Below are 17,726 nucleotides of genomic sequence, written 5' to 3'. Positions count from 1 at the left end.
TAGCAATGGCCTTTCTGTTTAGAATCTCACACAATAGCTGGCTCAGCAACCTCTACAAAACACACACACACACACACACACACACACACTCATCAATTCTCCAAACGTGCATAAAAAATGACAACCATTTGGAAAATGATGAAAATATTAGAGGAGAATGCATACTCCAAAAATCATGGCCAAATGTTACATATCAAAGTGGGGAACTTAATTGCTATTCTCATAATGTTGTTTCCTCTCATTCTCTGTGGTTTTATTTTTTGTTATTAATTTTAGGCAAACAAATGGGCAGACTACTTCACTGAAGAGGACGAATGGTTAATCAAAGCAGTACAGCAGAGAAATTCATTAAAAAGCAATTAGAATGGCTGAGCGCTTTGCTTCTGTCTTCTGTCACACAAGGTCAGACGTGCACACACACACACACGCACACACACACACAGCACATCCTATGAGAGGTTGAAGGAGCCACTGAGCTGAAGAAAAAACACTTGAGGTCTGCATCTGTCAGTGTGACACAAGCCCAACAGATAAAGAGTAAAACCACAACTGAAAGTTCATTTATCAGAAGAACGGCTTGATTTGTGTGTCCAGTGTGATTTTTATACTAGTTAGACACATCTCTCACCTCCCTTAGGGGTTGAGTGTATGTGTTTGTAGGTTGCAATGTGACTGTCAGGCAGCGTTTAACCTTCACTGGCTTGAGTGTGATAGAGCTCTGTGCAACAGTTTGTATCTGTACGCCTGGTCTCTTTCACACACACAAACACACAAGCCTTACAAAACAGCTCAGCCAGGAGGAATTTCTCTGAAAGAGGTTTGTTCGCAGTGGTTTGATACAGTATGTAAAATTGAATTGAAATGCACTGTTCTATAAACACATGAGCTCCCTTACCACCACCGATGTCTTGAATCTCCATATGAACCAAATCAGGATCCACATCCGCCCCCGTAACGGCCCTTAAACAAAGCATACAGTTTAGCAACACATTGAGAGGAACAAACAAGACCGACTCACACACAGAAGGACATCTTAAAGGGATAGTTCACTCCAAAATTGCAATTCTTTCTGCATCTGCTCACCTTCATGTTGTTCCAATGACTTGATTTTACAAAAAATGGAAAGCTTTGAAGCGTTAATGCTTGTAATCACACACAAAAACAGTGACACTTTTCAGAATTTGACATTTTCTGTTCCACAGAAGAAAAAAGTGAAATAATTGTGGGTAAATAAATGACAGAATGGATGTCATTTTTGGAGTAACTATCCCTTTAAAACATTCCCTCAGCAGAACCTTCTCAACCATACAGACACATAGAAAGTCCTTGGTTTCAAGGAATGCAGACAGCTTGCTGTCTTTTGTCTAGTTGTGTTAAACACAATTGTTTGGAGGTTACTATACTGCTCAGGGAAGTTCTAGCTCAGTAAACCTGCACAAAACCTACATTATTTTACAAGCATTTTAACAAGCAGGAAATTAACAGAACCTTTTAAGAATGTGTGTGTTGTTTTGCATGATTTTCCCCCAAACCAATTAAGTTCCAAATTCCTTCCACAGCAGTTTTTATTGGTCAACTCAATCACTCAGTTAGCTGTCACAAAAAGTTCAGACTTAAGGTATTTCATTCAGAGTTCAGAAATTACACTGTCCCACTTTATATTAGGGGGCCTTAACTATTATGCGCTTCCATTTAAATTAATCATTAATACAATGCACTTATCATCTACATACATGTTTTTACATTGTACTATTAATATATTATTAATATGTAATATTTAAAAACTACATGCATGTAATTACATCTGTAATTCATTTCTGTAATTACATTTAAAATTACACTGTTGACCCATCCCTTACACTTCAACCCACCCTTAAACCTACCCATACCACCAAACCTGTCCCTAAACTTACCCGTATCCCACCTCAATAGTAGCAGAAGTGTTTTGCAATACAATATGAACACAATAAGTACATTGTACTTATTTTTTGACATAAGTACCTAGTAGTTAAGGCCACATAAAATAAAGTGGAACCAATTACACTGATGAATCCGATCTGTTAGGAATGGGATGTCCTGCTAATGGTTAAGATTTGGGTTTAGGTCGGGGGTTTGTTGTTGTTTCAGCTCTGTGTGGGCAATCAGGACTTTGATTGACAAGATCAATGAAATCTTTAGAATTGGCTCCTGGGCGAGGTTTGTGCTAGTTTGGGGGAAAAAACAAGAGTTTTAATGTCTATATCTGACAGTGTGCTTTTCAGCATTTCAGCTGGAGATAATTGTTCTAAATGCCTGTGATATTTCTAAATCAATGCTTTATGACATGTAAATATTTACAACAGCATAATAGCTACATAATCTAGCTCTACATTGATTTATAGCGGATTACTTGACCGTCATGTCTCAACATCACATAATAAGTTGCAATGAGCTCAAGACTCCTCTCCTGACCACACGGTACGGACCACCCTCCCAGACAGCATCCCTGTCCATTAAAGCCACGCTGATTTATGCTCTCTTCTCCCAGACCTCCCCTTCTTTTGTTTTATGAGCGAGGAAGCAGACGGGGAGGACGAGAGAGCCACAACCCTCACTATGAACTGATTCTGTCACGTCTTCTGAGGCAATTCTCTGAGATGTTTTAAAGAGGTTTGGAGACAGTAGAGAGGGAAGGGGTACAACCCTTATCAAACCCCCTGCTGCTGAGGAATCGAGTAAAAACAGCTTCAGATTTACAGTGTCATTGTAAAACCTCCAGCCAAATAAAACATGTGCTGGATGGGGTTTATTATGGCAGATGCTGACAGGGAGCTGACTTTTTCATCTTTTATCACAATCAACCACAGACAAACTATACAGAATTCTATATCGCATCTTGTGAATCTGGTAAAGTGCACTGGGAGGATGGCACGCAAGCAGAAGGGAGCAAAAGATCAGGAAAGAGAGATCAAAAAAGAGAAAGAGAGGGTCAGACAGAAAGACTGGTTGGGGTGGAGAAATAAATCACTTCTGTACAGGATTTCAATCCCAGCTGTGATAGCAGTGAACCATAACCAGGGAGCGAAGGAATGGAAAATAAAAGAAGGGGTTGAATTCCACTAAGAAGGTGGAAGAAGAGAAGGAGGGAACGGAGAGGGGGAAAAGATTAAAAAGAAAGTCTCAGAGGGCAATGTAAAGTAAAACAAACCAGTACTGACACCCAGACTTACTTTCTTCTGTGGAATACAAAATAAGTTATTTTTAGCAGAATGTCAATGCTGCTGTTTTCCAATGAAAGTAAATGGTGACCATGGTCGCCAATCAACATTTTAAGTGAATAACAGCTCATATTTTAGTCATCTTTACTTACAGACCACCTTTGAAATGTTTTTTTGTGTGAAGCTTTACAGCCCCTCACCCCCACAGTAGATGTTTTTTCCACAGAAGAAAGTCATACAGGTTTGAAACAACATGAGGTTCCTTTAAGTATTGTAGGATGAATTTAGAAAAAAAAATCACCAGAAAACTCTGTCTTTAGTAACACGCTCCTGTAGCAGAGTCCATTTGTGACCCAGATCGGTGGAGATATACAGCTGAAAAACAAAGAAAGACGAATAAATCATTATTTACTGTCACTGCATGCTTGAAGCACTGGTCATAACATTGATTTTTAGGCTGGATTAGATTAAAGCACACTTTGCAAATTCTCAGGATCATGAGAATTAGATGAGCGATTCCTTGCATACTGTATAACGATTAGGTTGTGGAAAACTGTCCATATATACCAATTAAAATCACATATGTTGAGTGTGTGTTTGTGTGTATGCATCTGTCCCCAATTGATCATCCCTATAATGAGATTATATTGATCACCACTTGCATGGAAAATACCCACCAAACTGCACCATAACAATACACACAGACAAATACACACTTTTCATGGTCTTTCCCATTTAAACTCAGAGATGATAAATGCAGAGTATTGCAAGCAGTGTCTAGGGGTTTTAGCAATTCATCAACCGCACATAAACACACACGCGCAAACACACACACACACACACACACACACAGAGATCTTGCCTCGTTGCTCGCTCAGCCGTTAACAATGTAAACATGCTCTTTAGCGAGAGACAACCATGGCCTGAAGGCCAAACAGTGCTGCTCATAACTCTAATAATGAGGATGCCAATATGCTAGAGAGCAAAAGGCAGAGCCATAAACAAAGCTGGGTGAGAAATGTGTTGAGAACAGTTGGTCAAGGTGTTCAGCCGAGACCTAAATCATTAATACTGAAAAAGCTACAAAGACTAATTCAGGCAGTTGAGCCTGACAAGAAAAGCTACAAACATGCAGCTGGAATTAAGACACATTATGATCTTGTGAGCAACCGGTTTGGAGCTGCCAAAAAAACACTGACTTCAATTGGTGTCATTAATAGTCATTTACTCGACTGCATTAATCTGTGTTGGCCAACACTTTCATCACTGACCTTCGCCTCCTTGCTGTAAGCCAAAAGTTTGTCTTCCTCAGATGGATGGAAAAGGAGTGTATCCACGGTGAAGGAGACAGGCTGCCGTTGGAAGGATGAACCCTCATCTGTGCTGATGAAGAGCATCTGGTCACGTTCATTGATGCTGGAGCTCACCAAGATCACCTAAAAAACACAATGTCTTCAGTGACTGCATGTCAAGATGTATGTCCGTTAGTTTACACATATTAGACAGTAAAGCATTGTTTACTGAGTGAAACCTTTTATTAAAGTATCTTTAATTTTATATTATATACGCAATATAAAGTATTTTTGTGCAATATTTAAATATTGCACAAATATATTTTATAATAAATATTTTATATTAATATTTAATATTTTAATAAAGGAATGTGCAATATTTGATTTTTATATGTGCAATATAAAATATTTTTTGTGCAATATTTAAGGTGCATTTCCTCCATATATATATATATATATATATATACAGCCAACTGCCCCATGGTATTTAGATATATCTATTGTAAATACATATTGTATTAAATGGAAAAGTCAAGATTTAAATATTTATAGCACATATATATATATAAAGTTCCGTAAAGTTGTGAACTACTTTATATTACACTCAGACACACGCACAATTTAACCCACATGGGGCCTTCAGCTAAAGTGCACTAATGTCTCTGTTGTGTTTTTGTTGCACAACACATTAAAAAAATACATGTATGCTACAAATACAAGATAAAGAGGAAACATAAAGGCAAAACCAAAGTCAATCACTTAGTCAGAAAAAAAACCGAATAAAGTCTATGCCTCTGAATGACCCAGAGTTGTGTGAATTTATCAAATAAACTGAACTTTATTATAAGATGCAGTTCCGTTAACTACCTTTAAGTGGCGCTGTTGTTCACCAAATGCGCAGTGAAAAAACAAGCAGGGATCCTCAAGGGGACTGCCAAACAGAGAGACTCTCAAAGGGATCTCTGTGAAACAAGTTATCCATCCCAAAACAAAGACTCCAGGGGAAAAAGGAAAGAATCTCCTCTCTGTAAAAATTCCCTCTTAAAGCAATAACTCGCAGAGTTTAGCACAGAGCCCCCTTTGTGGTCTGTGGATAAAAGCCATCAAACAACATCCTGTGGCTGTCCCAGAGGAGTACGGCGAGCTGGCAGGGCTGGAAGAGGGTACAGAGGCCGGTAAAACAACATGGGGCAGAATGTGGTGGCTGATGGCGCTTTAAGAGCGTAATCACCAATCTGCGATGATGTCTGACTGCCACTTCAGAATGAGGTTTTAGCAATTGTCTGTAGGTCATGTAATCAGCTATAAGATAATCTGCTTAAAGATCTCCAACTGGATCCTCTCTCACAATAGGCAAGTCACATAGTGTCTTTTATGAAGAATCAAGCTTTGTATGCCTACTCATGATTGGATGAAAGACAATACGGACAACTTTATGTAGAAACATGAGAGAACAATCATACCGCTTGTCTCAACATTCCTCTGAAAGTGCCATGTTTAAATGCTTCACCTTTACACAGCATTCATGAAAGAGACCACGTGATAGTATTGACCTAATTACTCATGCTAATGAACAGCAGTAATATTCATCACGCAACAAAGCTCTGAACGAGTCGCTAATTCAAACACTCCGCTGAGTCTTTCGGTGCAGTGGAACTTTGTAAACAGAACAGCCTGCGAAAGAGACAAACATGTCTGTGTGTACATGTGTGTCACTGCTTTTACTCAATGCACCTCTACTAATTTTGCTTTCCACCCAATTTAATATGCAAATTGGCAGGTTTGATATCCAGTCAGTGCTGAGCGGGAAAATGAGAAGCATAGAGAGATGAAGAGGGGGAGAGAGTGAGAGAGGTCTGTTCTGTGCACCTGAGCTCAGCCACTGGAACAAAAGACAGACTTGAAGAAAACTGACTGCGGCAACGGCAAATTTTCAATACTCAACCGCAGAAAGCCGAGGGGTAGAATTGTGGAGCGCTGTTTGAATGCTGAAAGCTTCTTCTGAAACAACCGAGACCTGCTTGGGTTTGCATTCTGGCTTAGCTCTACCTGATGCACCTCTCAGAGAGAGAGAAAAAAATAGGATTCCCTACAAGAGATGCTTGTTTTAGTGAGAGTCCTCAACAGACAGTGGGGTCAAGAGACAGAGGCACAGATTAAAGGCATAGTGCACAAGTCTGTCATCATTTAATCTTTCTCAAGTCGTTCTAAATGGAAACGTGTATAGTTTCTTTTAAACCAGCAGATCCGGTTCATAAAACTGGTTTAAAAAAACTAAAGAAAGCAAAACAAAAAAACACGATTCATTCACAAATCTGTCCAATACTCGAGTTCAACTCAGTGATTCAATCTAGTCTCAGTGGTTTTTAAGTGAACATCACAATGGAGTGGATATTAACTCTTAAATTAATTCTGAATTCATTTGCTTGCCCTCATGTTGTTCCAAACCTGACTTTTCTTTTGTGGAGCATAAAAGAAGATATTTTGAGTTGACCATTGACAAAAAACACTTGAGACATTACTCAAAATATCTTCGTTTAGGTTTCTTTTAGGAGTTTTTAATGAAAAAAAATCATCATACAGCTTTGGAACAACATGAGGGTTAGTAAATTATGACAGATATTTCATTTTTGGGTGAACTATGCCTTTAAAATTCATGTTTGTCCTTGCACAAAGCTATTGAGTGACTTCAAAAGTATTGAAATATAGCATATGAATTATATATAAGGAATGCTTTTTTGTCCTTTTTAGACATCGACATTGACATGATTGCTATGAACTGTCACTCTATAGTCAAAAAACCTGTGAAAAAATATTCTTTTGCATACAGGTTAAGGTAAGGGTGAGTAAATAATGATAGAATTTTCATTTTAGGTGAATTATCCCTTTAAGAAATCCACTCTGCCAATAGGCAAGCTTGTGACAACACACATATACAGATCCCCCTCTCTCTTTATTTCTCTCCAAATGTGGAATATGGAAATATTCTCCCACACACATCAAACACTTTGAATAGATATTAAGCATCTATTATGTCTGCATGATAGTGTGAAGGGACAGAGGCCAGTGAAGAGACTCCCTTTTCAAGGGAGACAAAGGAAATGTGTGTTTGTCTGTGCTTGTGTGTGTGTGTGTGTGTGAAAGAGCGAGAGAGAGAGCGTGATCTTTCCACTGACCCTTCTCTAAATCCAGGTCTCACACAGGTAATTTGTCAGGAGCATGCTTAGGGTGAAAGCACTGTTATTAAGTCCCTCCTGCCTGTCATAATGGCTCAGCTCAGACTAAAGAACAGCCCACACATCAAACACCTACACCAGGGACGAGGACCCATGAAAACACTGAAGACAAAAGGAAAAAAGGGATAACAATGCTCACACTGTGTGCATGATCACAGCTTTGTGCTTGGGGCTACTATGTAACATTTGTCTGTAGGTGCAGTGCATGGCAACAATTATACAGTTTCCTGCACTGTGGGGTCTCGGCTCTCTGATCATGACCTGAGGAAGGTGTAATCATATACACCTTGACTGTTGGCAGAAAAATTGCAAAAAACACACCCTTAAAGTAGTTAAACCAATGTTAAATGATGTTAATATGTGGGAATGTAGGGGTGATCCTGTGATCAAGCGATCAATTTTCTTACACCATGTCCCATCCAGAAAAGAGGCAACACATTTCCAGCAAAAAGTCCTTTGTTCACCCTGAAAGAGAGACTACTGTGTGACATGACACAATCTCAGCCAATCAGAAGATATTTAATGTTCCAAGTTCTAGGCTGTGAATTAGACTTTTCATTACAATACAATCTGACATCTATTCTCTTAGCCAGAGATACAATATTCACTGATACTGTACCTCAACATAACAAGACACAATTTGATGAGATTCAATGAGATTCAGTTAACATGAGATCTGATGACAGAAAAGATAAGCAATGGAAAGTCTATAGGTACATGGTGCTCTCTAAATTGTGCAAATAGTATACCCATTAGGACATGCACACACACACACACACACATTTGTTTTTGTGAATTGTGGGGACATTCCATAGGCGTAATGGTTTTTATACTGTACAAATTGTATTTTCTATCGCCCTACACCAACCCTACACCTAACCCTACCTCTTACAGGAAACTTTGTGCACTTTTACTTTCTCAAAAAAACTCACTCTGTATGATTTATAAGCGTTTTGAAAAATGGGGACATGGGGTAATGCCCCCATAAGTCACCTTCTTCTTGTAATACCTATGTCATACCCATGTCGTTATACAAAGTTGTGTCCTCATATGTCACAAAAACGTGCACACACACACACACACACACACACACACACACACACACACACACACACACACAAACATGTACTGTAGGTTTTTCCTTTAAGACACTGCATGCAGATGTGGCTAACACGAGAGTGTTAAAAGGTGCATCTTAAAAAAAATTAGCAATTTCTACACAGTGCAATTATACTTGATCAAAGCGATATAGCCCTATAATGTACAGTTATGAGGAGTGGGACTGATGATCAACAATGTCCTTTCGCTTGTTACGGTCACAGCTGGTGACTGGAAAAAAAACATTTCACTGACATGGCTTTATCTCTTGTCGCTTAATATTGTGTATAAGGGTCTTTGATCATATTAAAACTTGCCTTAGGGTAAAAATCATGTCCATAGTGATGTCTTTTTGGCTGTCAGCTCTTCAAACATGATACAATTTGTCAGCATCAGCTTTAAAGCTGTAAAACTTTTGAGTCTAAGGTCAAGTTTGATAGCGTAAGTAGATATTAATTTCAGGCTATCCACTCTTACTACAGTCAAATTATATTTTAAGGGATATCTGAAAGAAAAGTAGTTATTGGAAAGCGCTTCTTGAAAAAAAGCATCTAATTCTAAAGTGTTATATCAAGATAAATCATCATATTTTAGCTGTGGGAACAGTTTGCTGATAAGATTATCAATATATATTGATATAGCCTTCAGTCTCTTATGGTCAGCAATGCATCATATACTGGAGCCTTGGTTTACTGTGGTGGGAAACAATCTGATTAGACCCAATCCCATTTACTTTTTATTTACTAATAAAATATGCAAAATAAAGTCATGTTTAGAAGTGTGATTCCACAACAGTAATAAATGTATATAACTAATGATATAGACACGTTCCTGGAGACAAACTTGGAATAATCTAAACTCAGCTGAACTGTGACAGTCCTCAAAAGGAAATTATTTAGATCCTCTCTTTAAATGCTAGAGAGATGAAGTTTAATTGGGGCATTTGAAAATTGCTGATTTATGTAGGTAGATTAATCAATGCCTTTCAGAGTCAATACTGGGTCAATCATTTCTGCTCCATTAATAAGCATAGATGAAGCCAGAACCTACATTACGCTGGATGATGCAGTGATTCCCCATTTCTCATAAACACACAATACTCAAAACAAATATTGTTTCATCCATAGCGTATTATATAGCGTTTAAACAAGCAGAATCAGACTTCAGACTTTTTTCCCCCTTATAATTTCTGTTGTAATTTTATAAGGACATCTGTTCAAATGTGTTAGTCAAATGATGAATAAAAACACAGTAAAATGTGTTAAATAGAGTTGAGAAAGTGCTACACTATGGAGCCCTACACATGACATGTGGAAGAAAAAATAGATACAAGCGAACAAATTAATAAACACAAAATCATTTTGGTGCTCCACTCTACAGTTATTGGTAACTGAAAGCATAATCGAACTATCAAAATAAATACACAAAAATCTACAGATCTTTCTGCACACATAGATTTCATGTAAACCTGCAACCTTAAAACTCTGTTATAAAAAAGCAGTGATGAGCAATCACATACTTTCTCTGACCTAATGGACCTATGCCTATCAAATAACAGTAAGGACCCAATGTGGATATTTTTCCATATGTACAGTAGTCACCGATTCCAGACAGTCTGTTTGGGTCAAAATGGCACAGATTCTCCACAGGGAAAGCTTAATCTCCTTCCCCGTCTCAGCGGGGGCTCTCTGATTCGGACTCCAGTGAGATCTGAGTGAGTAATCTCAGCCTACCACTTTAAATGTGCAAAAAGTGCCATCTGTGCCTTTGTCTCCGTTATGATAACAACGTTACAGCAGATTTGACAGGAGGATTTTAAAACAGCAGTTCATTTTAAAGCTGCTACTAAAAGCAGTCACTGTTCAAATTTAATATAAGGGGTTGGCCCTTCAAGGCCCTTAAAATAATTTTAGAATAGTTTTACACATATAACTTAAAAATGCATTAATCAATGTACCTATTGTAAGAACAAAATTCATCAAGTAAATATATGCAAAAAAAATCCAGGCTTTCTTACAGCCTGAAATATAAGTCAAAAAGTTATTTTAAGTCCATTTTAATGATAGGAATCGTAAGGAGTTTAATGATAGTTGTAAGAAGGCACTCTTGGTTCCGAGTCCCCCCTCATACACACTGAGAGATCAGTTAAGAGATATGTAGACAGAGATTATAACTTTGCCCTTTAGCGGTCAATTTTCATCATCTACTACACTAATTACAGCAACAGCACCCCTGTAGCACCAAGAGGCTAAGTGTCGTTTGCTCAAGGGCACGACTATAAAGGAACAGGTCTACTTGATTGCAAAAGGTCAACCCTACACAAGACTAGCCCTCTGTGACCATTTAGCTACTATCAAAACTACTGCTAGGATTTAGGTGAACATAAAGCATTGCAGTGAATGAGGTCTAGTTACATTATTAACCTCATGCTGTACTACACAGTTTTCATCATGAAATGTTTTACGCCTTTTTCTGTGCTCCACTGATCTCAGAGGCATTAAGCAAATAGTTTAAGACCAGACTCTGTATGTCTTGGCAGAGAAGCACGCTAGCTAATATATTTGGACGGGGCTGTGCATGCTCAAACTTTTCAGCATGTCTGACTGATTATCGTAAATGCAGGACCTCTCTCCTCTGAAGGATTGTGGGGATTAAAAAGCAAACACAAACTTTGCCAGTAATATTCCTTGCACTCACCTTGGGTGAAATCAAACGGCTGCACATTCACAGGTACACGTCTGAATAGCTGCACTTGTACTGTCATCATTCATTAAGCATTGTGCCGCATGAGTAATTGTCATTTCAATTTGTTTGTCTGACACAGATATGTCTAAAATGGGGAAAATGGCTTTGGATACAGATGCTTAAATCGGGCCTCAAAGGACAAAATATGCATCCTCACAATGATAAAATGGCTGCTGTTGTTCGACTCTGATGATTCATGGATAAATGTGGCAGTTAATTTGGAGGCCACAGACTTGTGTAGTCATGGTCAATTTAAATTCTGATGGCTGCACACACAGTAGAGGTATAACACTGTGGTGGTAGAGAGAGAGAGAGAGAGAGAGAAGGAGAGGAGTTAATAGACGTTGGGGTAAATGAAAGGTTGACCTTTCACTCTGCCCAAAATGAAATAGAATGCTGTTTGCTTTATGTATCAGCAAATCTCTGTTTGGAAAAAAAAATGCTTTTCCATTTCATTTAGCTTTTATTGAACCATCATGTTAAACCCTGAGAATGGCTAGATTATTTTGCAGTATTCCACTTCCAGACAGGACAATAATGAAAACAGAGAGGTCGAAGAGAGACTTATTTATTGGGATGGACAGAGAATGGAGGCAGAAAGCAAGAGGAAATGGGACTATTTCTTCACGTTGTGTTATGTGAGCCAGAACAATGACTTAAGAGAATCATTCATTCTGACATGAGGAAAGGATGTATAAACAGTCAGCAGATGTAACCCCAAAACAGAACTGTACATATAAACTGTATTTTCTTTAATGATATTTTTCCTTTCTGACTTTTCCTTAAATGATTAATATTTAAACATACACATGAATGAATAAATTAACGAATTAATGAATAAAATAACACAAAATAAAATTCACGTTTCATTTTACTCCATGAAATATATGCTTCCTATTTCTGTGTCTTAATTTAATGCGGTGTTAACCCAGCTAGTTATAGACCAATGTTAATGCTATCATTTTTTTTTTTACCAACACTACTAATGAGTAGGGGTGGGTGATATGACTAAAATCTTATATCATGACATGAGTAACTTTATTTCACCGTAACAATACATATCACGATATAGTTATTTTGCTTTAAATAAGGTCTTTATGATAGCACAATTTTTATACCATAAAAATGTCAGAATTTTGTCACCAGTGTCATTATCACACAAAAAAACACTAGCCTACATAAAACAAACAAACTAAATAAACAACTCAAGCTAACTTAAGACAAGTAAACAGTCAGCAATTAAATAAGAATAAGAAACGAATTACAAGCAACAGGACAAAAAACCTACAGTAGAACAAAATAATAATAAAAGCTACATTGTATACAGTAATAAAATGTGTAAAAACAATGCATATTCTTCACTGTGTAAATTAAATATATTTCTTCTTATTAAAGTTCCAAAACTGATTTAGTCTAGAGCAGTGAGATATTTTTTTTCTGTTATTTGATTAACATGAATGACAGACAGCAGGAATATTAGACTGCTGTCACTTTAAGAGCTGCTCGGATCCAATATACTGTTACACAAGTGTAAAAACTAACAAACATAAAAACTCAGTTCAGTACTCCCGCAGTCTATGAGCACTTTCAGACAGCGCGTGCATATAGCAAAATTAGTTCTCTCACTGCTGATTGTGTTTCAAAGACTTAAAATCACTTTTTTTAAACAGCAATGCTTAAAAACGCGTGCAATTGATACGTTTTCGTGACCACATAGCACAGCAACGCCACGTGAGCGTGTAACCGTAATAGAGACGATAGTCAAAAATCTCTCAAAAAGTGTCTATCGGTATATCGCCCACTCCTACAATGGGCATTATTACAATTGCACCCTCCCTGTATTATTACTTCTGCAGTTTTTTTGGTTGTCATTTTAAGCAGGAAGCCAAGTGTTAGAGAGTAGAGTGGAGAGTAGAGTTCAGAGCTCCTCTGAAAAAGAAAGTGAGGATGCACTTGAATGATTCACCCTGAGAAAGGAGGAAGCAGATTCTGTGTTGGACTGTGGGCAGAATAACGGTCCAAGACACAGACGATGCTGAGAAGTTAAACTAATGTGAGTAATGTTAACCAAACATGATTGCAGACCATGTAAGAAGCAATAGAGACCCTCCTTTCCGCGCCAAAGGTTCGACCCATTTCCTCTGAAAACTGATCTAGTGTCAAAGGCCAGGTTACCCTGGTTACCATGTGGTCTCCGTGGAGACCGCTGTCCTCAGGCACTCCTCACCAGTCAAGTGAGTGGGAGACGATCCAATTCAAACATTCTTGCTCATTTTGAAGAAGAGGAATAGGTGGAATAATTACATATTGTGTCAATAATGGGGAATTTAGCTCACGTAGAAACATCATTAGTCAAACTCTCTCTCTCCTCTCATTCGTTCTCACTTGCCTTATTTATTCTTAATGTCTGTGGGTGTGGAGGGAAAAGAGGCAAATGTTCTTGTATTTTCACAGCTGTAGTGAACAGCTGTAAACGGATTACCGGATGTCAATAGAAACAAGGTAGAGGAACTTTTTCCAGAGTCTGGAAGAGGTGACAGAGAGGACGTGAAAAAGAGTAAGACACAGAGAAAGAATCCAGAGATAGGTTTTTTTCCCCAAACATGTGGATATTAGGATGTTACATTCAATCGCAGAGGGCACACATGGTGCTATAAATGCAAGGCAATTACATCGAGTTCTGCTTTCCATTCTTGAACTGTACGTTTGAACATCTTAGTTGAATGAATACCAAAGTGCTGTTATTTCATGGCAGATGTAAGAAGTGTCCAAGTGAAGAGAAAGCATCTGGATAAAACAAGAAGGTAAAGCCAAAACATGAATATTTTGGAAAATCCAATTCATCTGTTGATTCCCTAAAATAAAGTAACTTTTTGATTGAATTAACTGACACATTTAAATCTCAGACATTTCATATAAGACAGGCATATTCAGATGTCGGCTTGGTTTCAACTGGACCATGGTGCATAATGGCAATGGCAGCACCATTTTACCATTTCTAAATCAATTGAGCAGCGCGTCACACCACAAGTGCTCAGGGTCGTTTATTGTAATGATCTTTCGGTGTTATTTCCTCTAATATATATATATTATCTGGCAAACAGGCTTCATTCAAGCCCTTCCTGTGTGCTCTGCTTCTCTCTAAAGACACTAAAGCACCATTACGAGCTGCGGATGACGCTGTTATTTTAAAAACAGAAGCATAGTGAGCAGCAAAACAGATCAATTCTTTTGCTAAAACAAAGCAGAAAACAACGATACTGCAAATGTAGTTATTTTTTTTTTACCTATCATACCTACTGTATATGACTCTGACCATTCAAACCAGGTTTGTGATAAGGCTTTTTTTTTTTGGTGACAAGACATTCTTTGATGACTATAAAACCTTTGAGAGGTTTTTTTCTCTCTTCTATATAAAATATTTAAATCTCTCTGTGTATCAATCGTTTGATAGATTAAATCAATCAATAAATAAAATAATAATAATAATAAATGCATAAGAAACAAAAGTCATACTTAAATAGGTATTAGACATGTATGAATAATTTAGCACAGCATGTTTGTGTTTATTATTCATATATGTGTGTGTGATACTGTATGTATTTGGAACACTGAAAGATTTCTCACAATATCTTATTTTATGTTCCACAGAAGAAAGAAAGTAATATATGTGAGTAAATAATGACAGAATTTAAATTTTTGGGTGAACAATCTCTTTAAGGATCACATTGTTCTGTGACATGCACTTTTACAACAAGACAATGGTTTGACAATTGCACATAGCTTATGACATGATGAAAATGGCCCACGATAGGGTTATGACTTCTGTCAACAGCCATGATAACCGGTGACAGTGAAAACACCTATTACCCAGCACATCATGAGCAGACAACCGAGCAAGACTGAAGCAGTTTACTGTCTATTTGACAGAGAAAGATTGGGATATAAATAGTGCCCCTGAGGACACAACATAACAGCATTACTCGAGAACTAAGTGCTAAATCACTACCAGTAATGTAATATACGGAATTGGTTTGGCTTCCAATGGAAAAATCTAAATGGAAACGGAGATAAAAATTTTCATGCAGCAACATTTCATTTCTGTTAATGTTGGTGCATGTCATCTTTGGTTTGCTTCAGTAACGATATTATGTAGTGAACCACAACACCAATGTAGATACGACAGGAAAGAGCTGGGAATCAATCAGTCAAGGTGATGGGGTTGGGGTTGGGGCTGCGAGTGAAGCTACTGTATGTTTGCGTTCATATTATTTGAAGTTGTCTACACAGTGTACCAATAAAAGCACATACATCTTTGTTTAACTCTATGAACAACAGGCTTCCGTCGGACGCTGAGGCTGAATTTAATGTAGCTTAGTTCCCTTAAATCTCCACTTTCTCAATTTGCTCATGCTGCATATCAGCTGTCATAGGCTGTGAATGCAGACCGGAAAAAGTCATTCAAGTTCAGGCTGGATTCATTCAAATGATTAATTAGGCTGACAGGAGCCTAAAGGCTTGGGTTATCAGATGTCCTGGTTTACTCAGGACAGTCCTAGTTTTATGAGGTGTGCCCCAGTGTCACGTCAGATGTTAGGCATACTGCTTTAAAATTGAGCTTCCTCAATGTCCTTTGATCAAGCTATCGTCTCTGGTAGCATGTGTGTCCACTGGATGACACTGCAGTCAATGAAAGGTATTGCAATGTATCTGCATGCAATAACATAAGATGTTTACTATTGCTGCTCCCTGTGTTCCTCGCAGCGTGGACATATTCTCAAGTTAGCTAACTAGCTGAAGCCAGTGGTTAATGTCTGATTTTTTTTCCTCTTCAGATTGACAGCGCAGACTGGACATTTTAGCTCACAGTCCACGTCTATTCTGACATCCTCATTTCCATGTGAAATTATACTGCAAAAACCCAGTAGTTCCCCCCCCCCCCTAATGCTGGCAATGTTTTGCCTGGAAAATAATAAAAAAGAGAGACAGAAGTCTTGGACTGCAGCTCATTCTTCAGAGCATATTCAAGGTAATGTTGATAGTTCAATCATAATGAAATATTTATGTTGCACATCATATAAACAAATATCAGCATTTTTAACTTAACATTTCTCTCTCTCTCTCACACACACACACACACACACACACACACACACACGTTTGTATTTCTCTGTCATGTTGGAGATTTTCCATTGAATTCTATTGTGTTTATATTTATATTCTATATCTCACCTGTAAACACAACCCTCTCAGAAACATTTAGCATTTTCGCTTTTCATTAAGACATCCACAAAATCTTTTATGATTGCAGAAATTTGTTTTAGACAGCAAAATTATAGCCAAAATCATACAGTGTGCAGCATGCTTAAGCTGGAAAAATGCCCAAATGAAAATGCATTTCTTTGTGTGGTAGTTTTTCCACACACACAAACACGAGTCTACCACTGTGGAAATGAGTTAAGAATAACAAGTTGTTATTTGCCACCAGTGATCTTCCACAATGCTTTTCCTATCATACTTTTCATTCACATGCTCTCTTTGTATCTACCTTATGCTTTTCTCCTCTTTATTTTTCGACTCTTTTCCTCCATAGCACCAGCAACCCACTGTGAAAATGACAGTGCTTGGAGGGGCAGCAGCAGGGGGTGCACATGAAAATAAACACACACATGCACACACACACACTTGCATTTTCCTGTAAGTATGATGCTTCTCTTCCAACATCTTTCAGAGTGATTACTGTTCTGATTTCCGCTTTGACTCTCCCATTGAGAAAATGAGAGGGGGTTATTAAGAGATCAGCAAGAAGATCCCAGAATAGCTCAGGGATATAGGGGAAGGGTCCTTACAGCCAAGACTCTGTTTGTGCATTTCAACATGCACAAAAAACAAAGAAACAATGTGAAAACAGGAATTCTGAAGGCACTAAAATAGTATATAAGAACTTGGTATTACAACCACTTCTTGTGTCTGTTTGCCTCTCTTAAGAAGAATCGCTTTATGTATCCCCCAATTGTAAGTCGCTTTGGATAAAAGCGTCTGCTAAATGACTAAATGTAAATGTAAATGTAAATGTATATTGTTGGATTACAGAGTGGTTTTGAGGTCAATCATATGTCAGTCATGTCATGTTCAGTAAGTGTGTATAAATGATGCAC

The 17,726-nt window shown here is 37.9% G+C and overlaps 1 protein-coding gene across 3 annotated transcripts in view; it reads right to left on the bottom strand.

Moving 5' to 3' along the window:
• The window catches only part of LOC107590992 (VPS10 domain-containing receptor SorCS2-like), a 172,458-nt gene that overhangs the window by 25,311 nt on the left and 129,421 nt on the right, over nucleotides 1–17,726 (bottom strand). For all 3 annotated transcript variants that reach the window (XM_016279969.1, XM_016279970.1, XM_016279971.1), the window contains exons 4-6: nucleotides 4,469–4,633; nucleotides 3,499–3,572; nucleotides 896–960 (exon numbers count right to left, since the gene is read on the bottom strand). In XM_016279969.1, the coding sequence (XP_016135455.1) occupies nucleotides 896–960; nucleotides 3,499–3,572; nucleotides 4,469–4,633 (304 nt within the window). The remainder of the gene's footprint in view (nucleotides 1–895; nucleotides 961–3,498; nucleotides 3,573–4,468; nucleotides 4,634–17,726) is intronic.

This window comes from Sinocyclocheilus grahami, unplaced genomic scaffold (assembly GCF_001515645.1).
Source record: "Sinocyclocheilus grahami isolate Dianchi unplaced genomic scaffold, SAMN03320097.WGS_v1.1 scaffold136.1, whole genome shotgun sequence".
NCBI lineage: Eukaryota > Metazoa > Chordata > Actinopteri > Cypriniformes > Cyprinidae > Sinocyclocheilus > Sinocyclocheilus grahami.
This window is presented reverse-complemented; position numbering and strand designations above follow the sequence as displayed.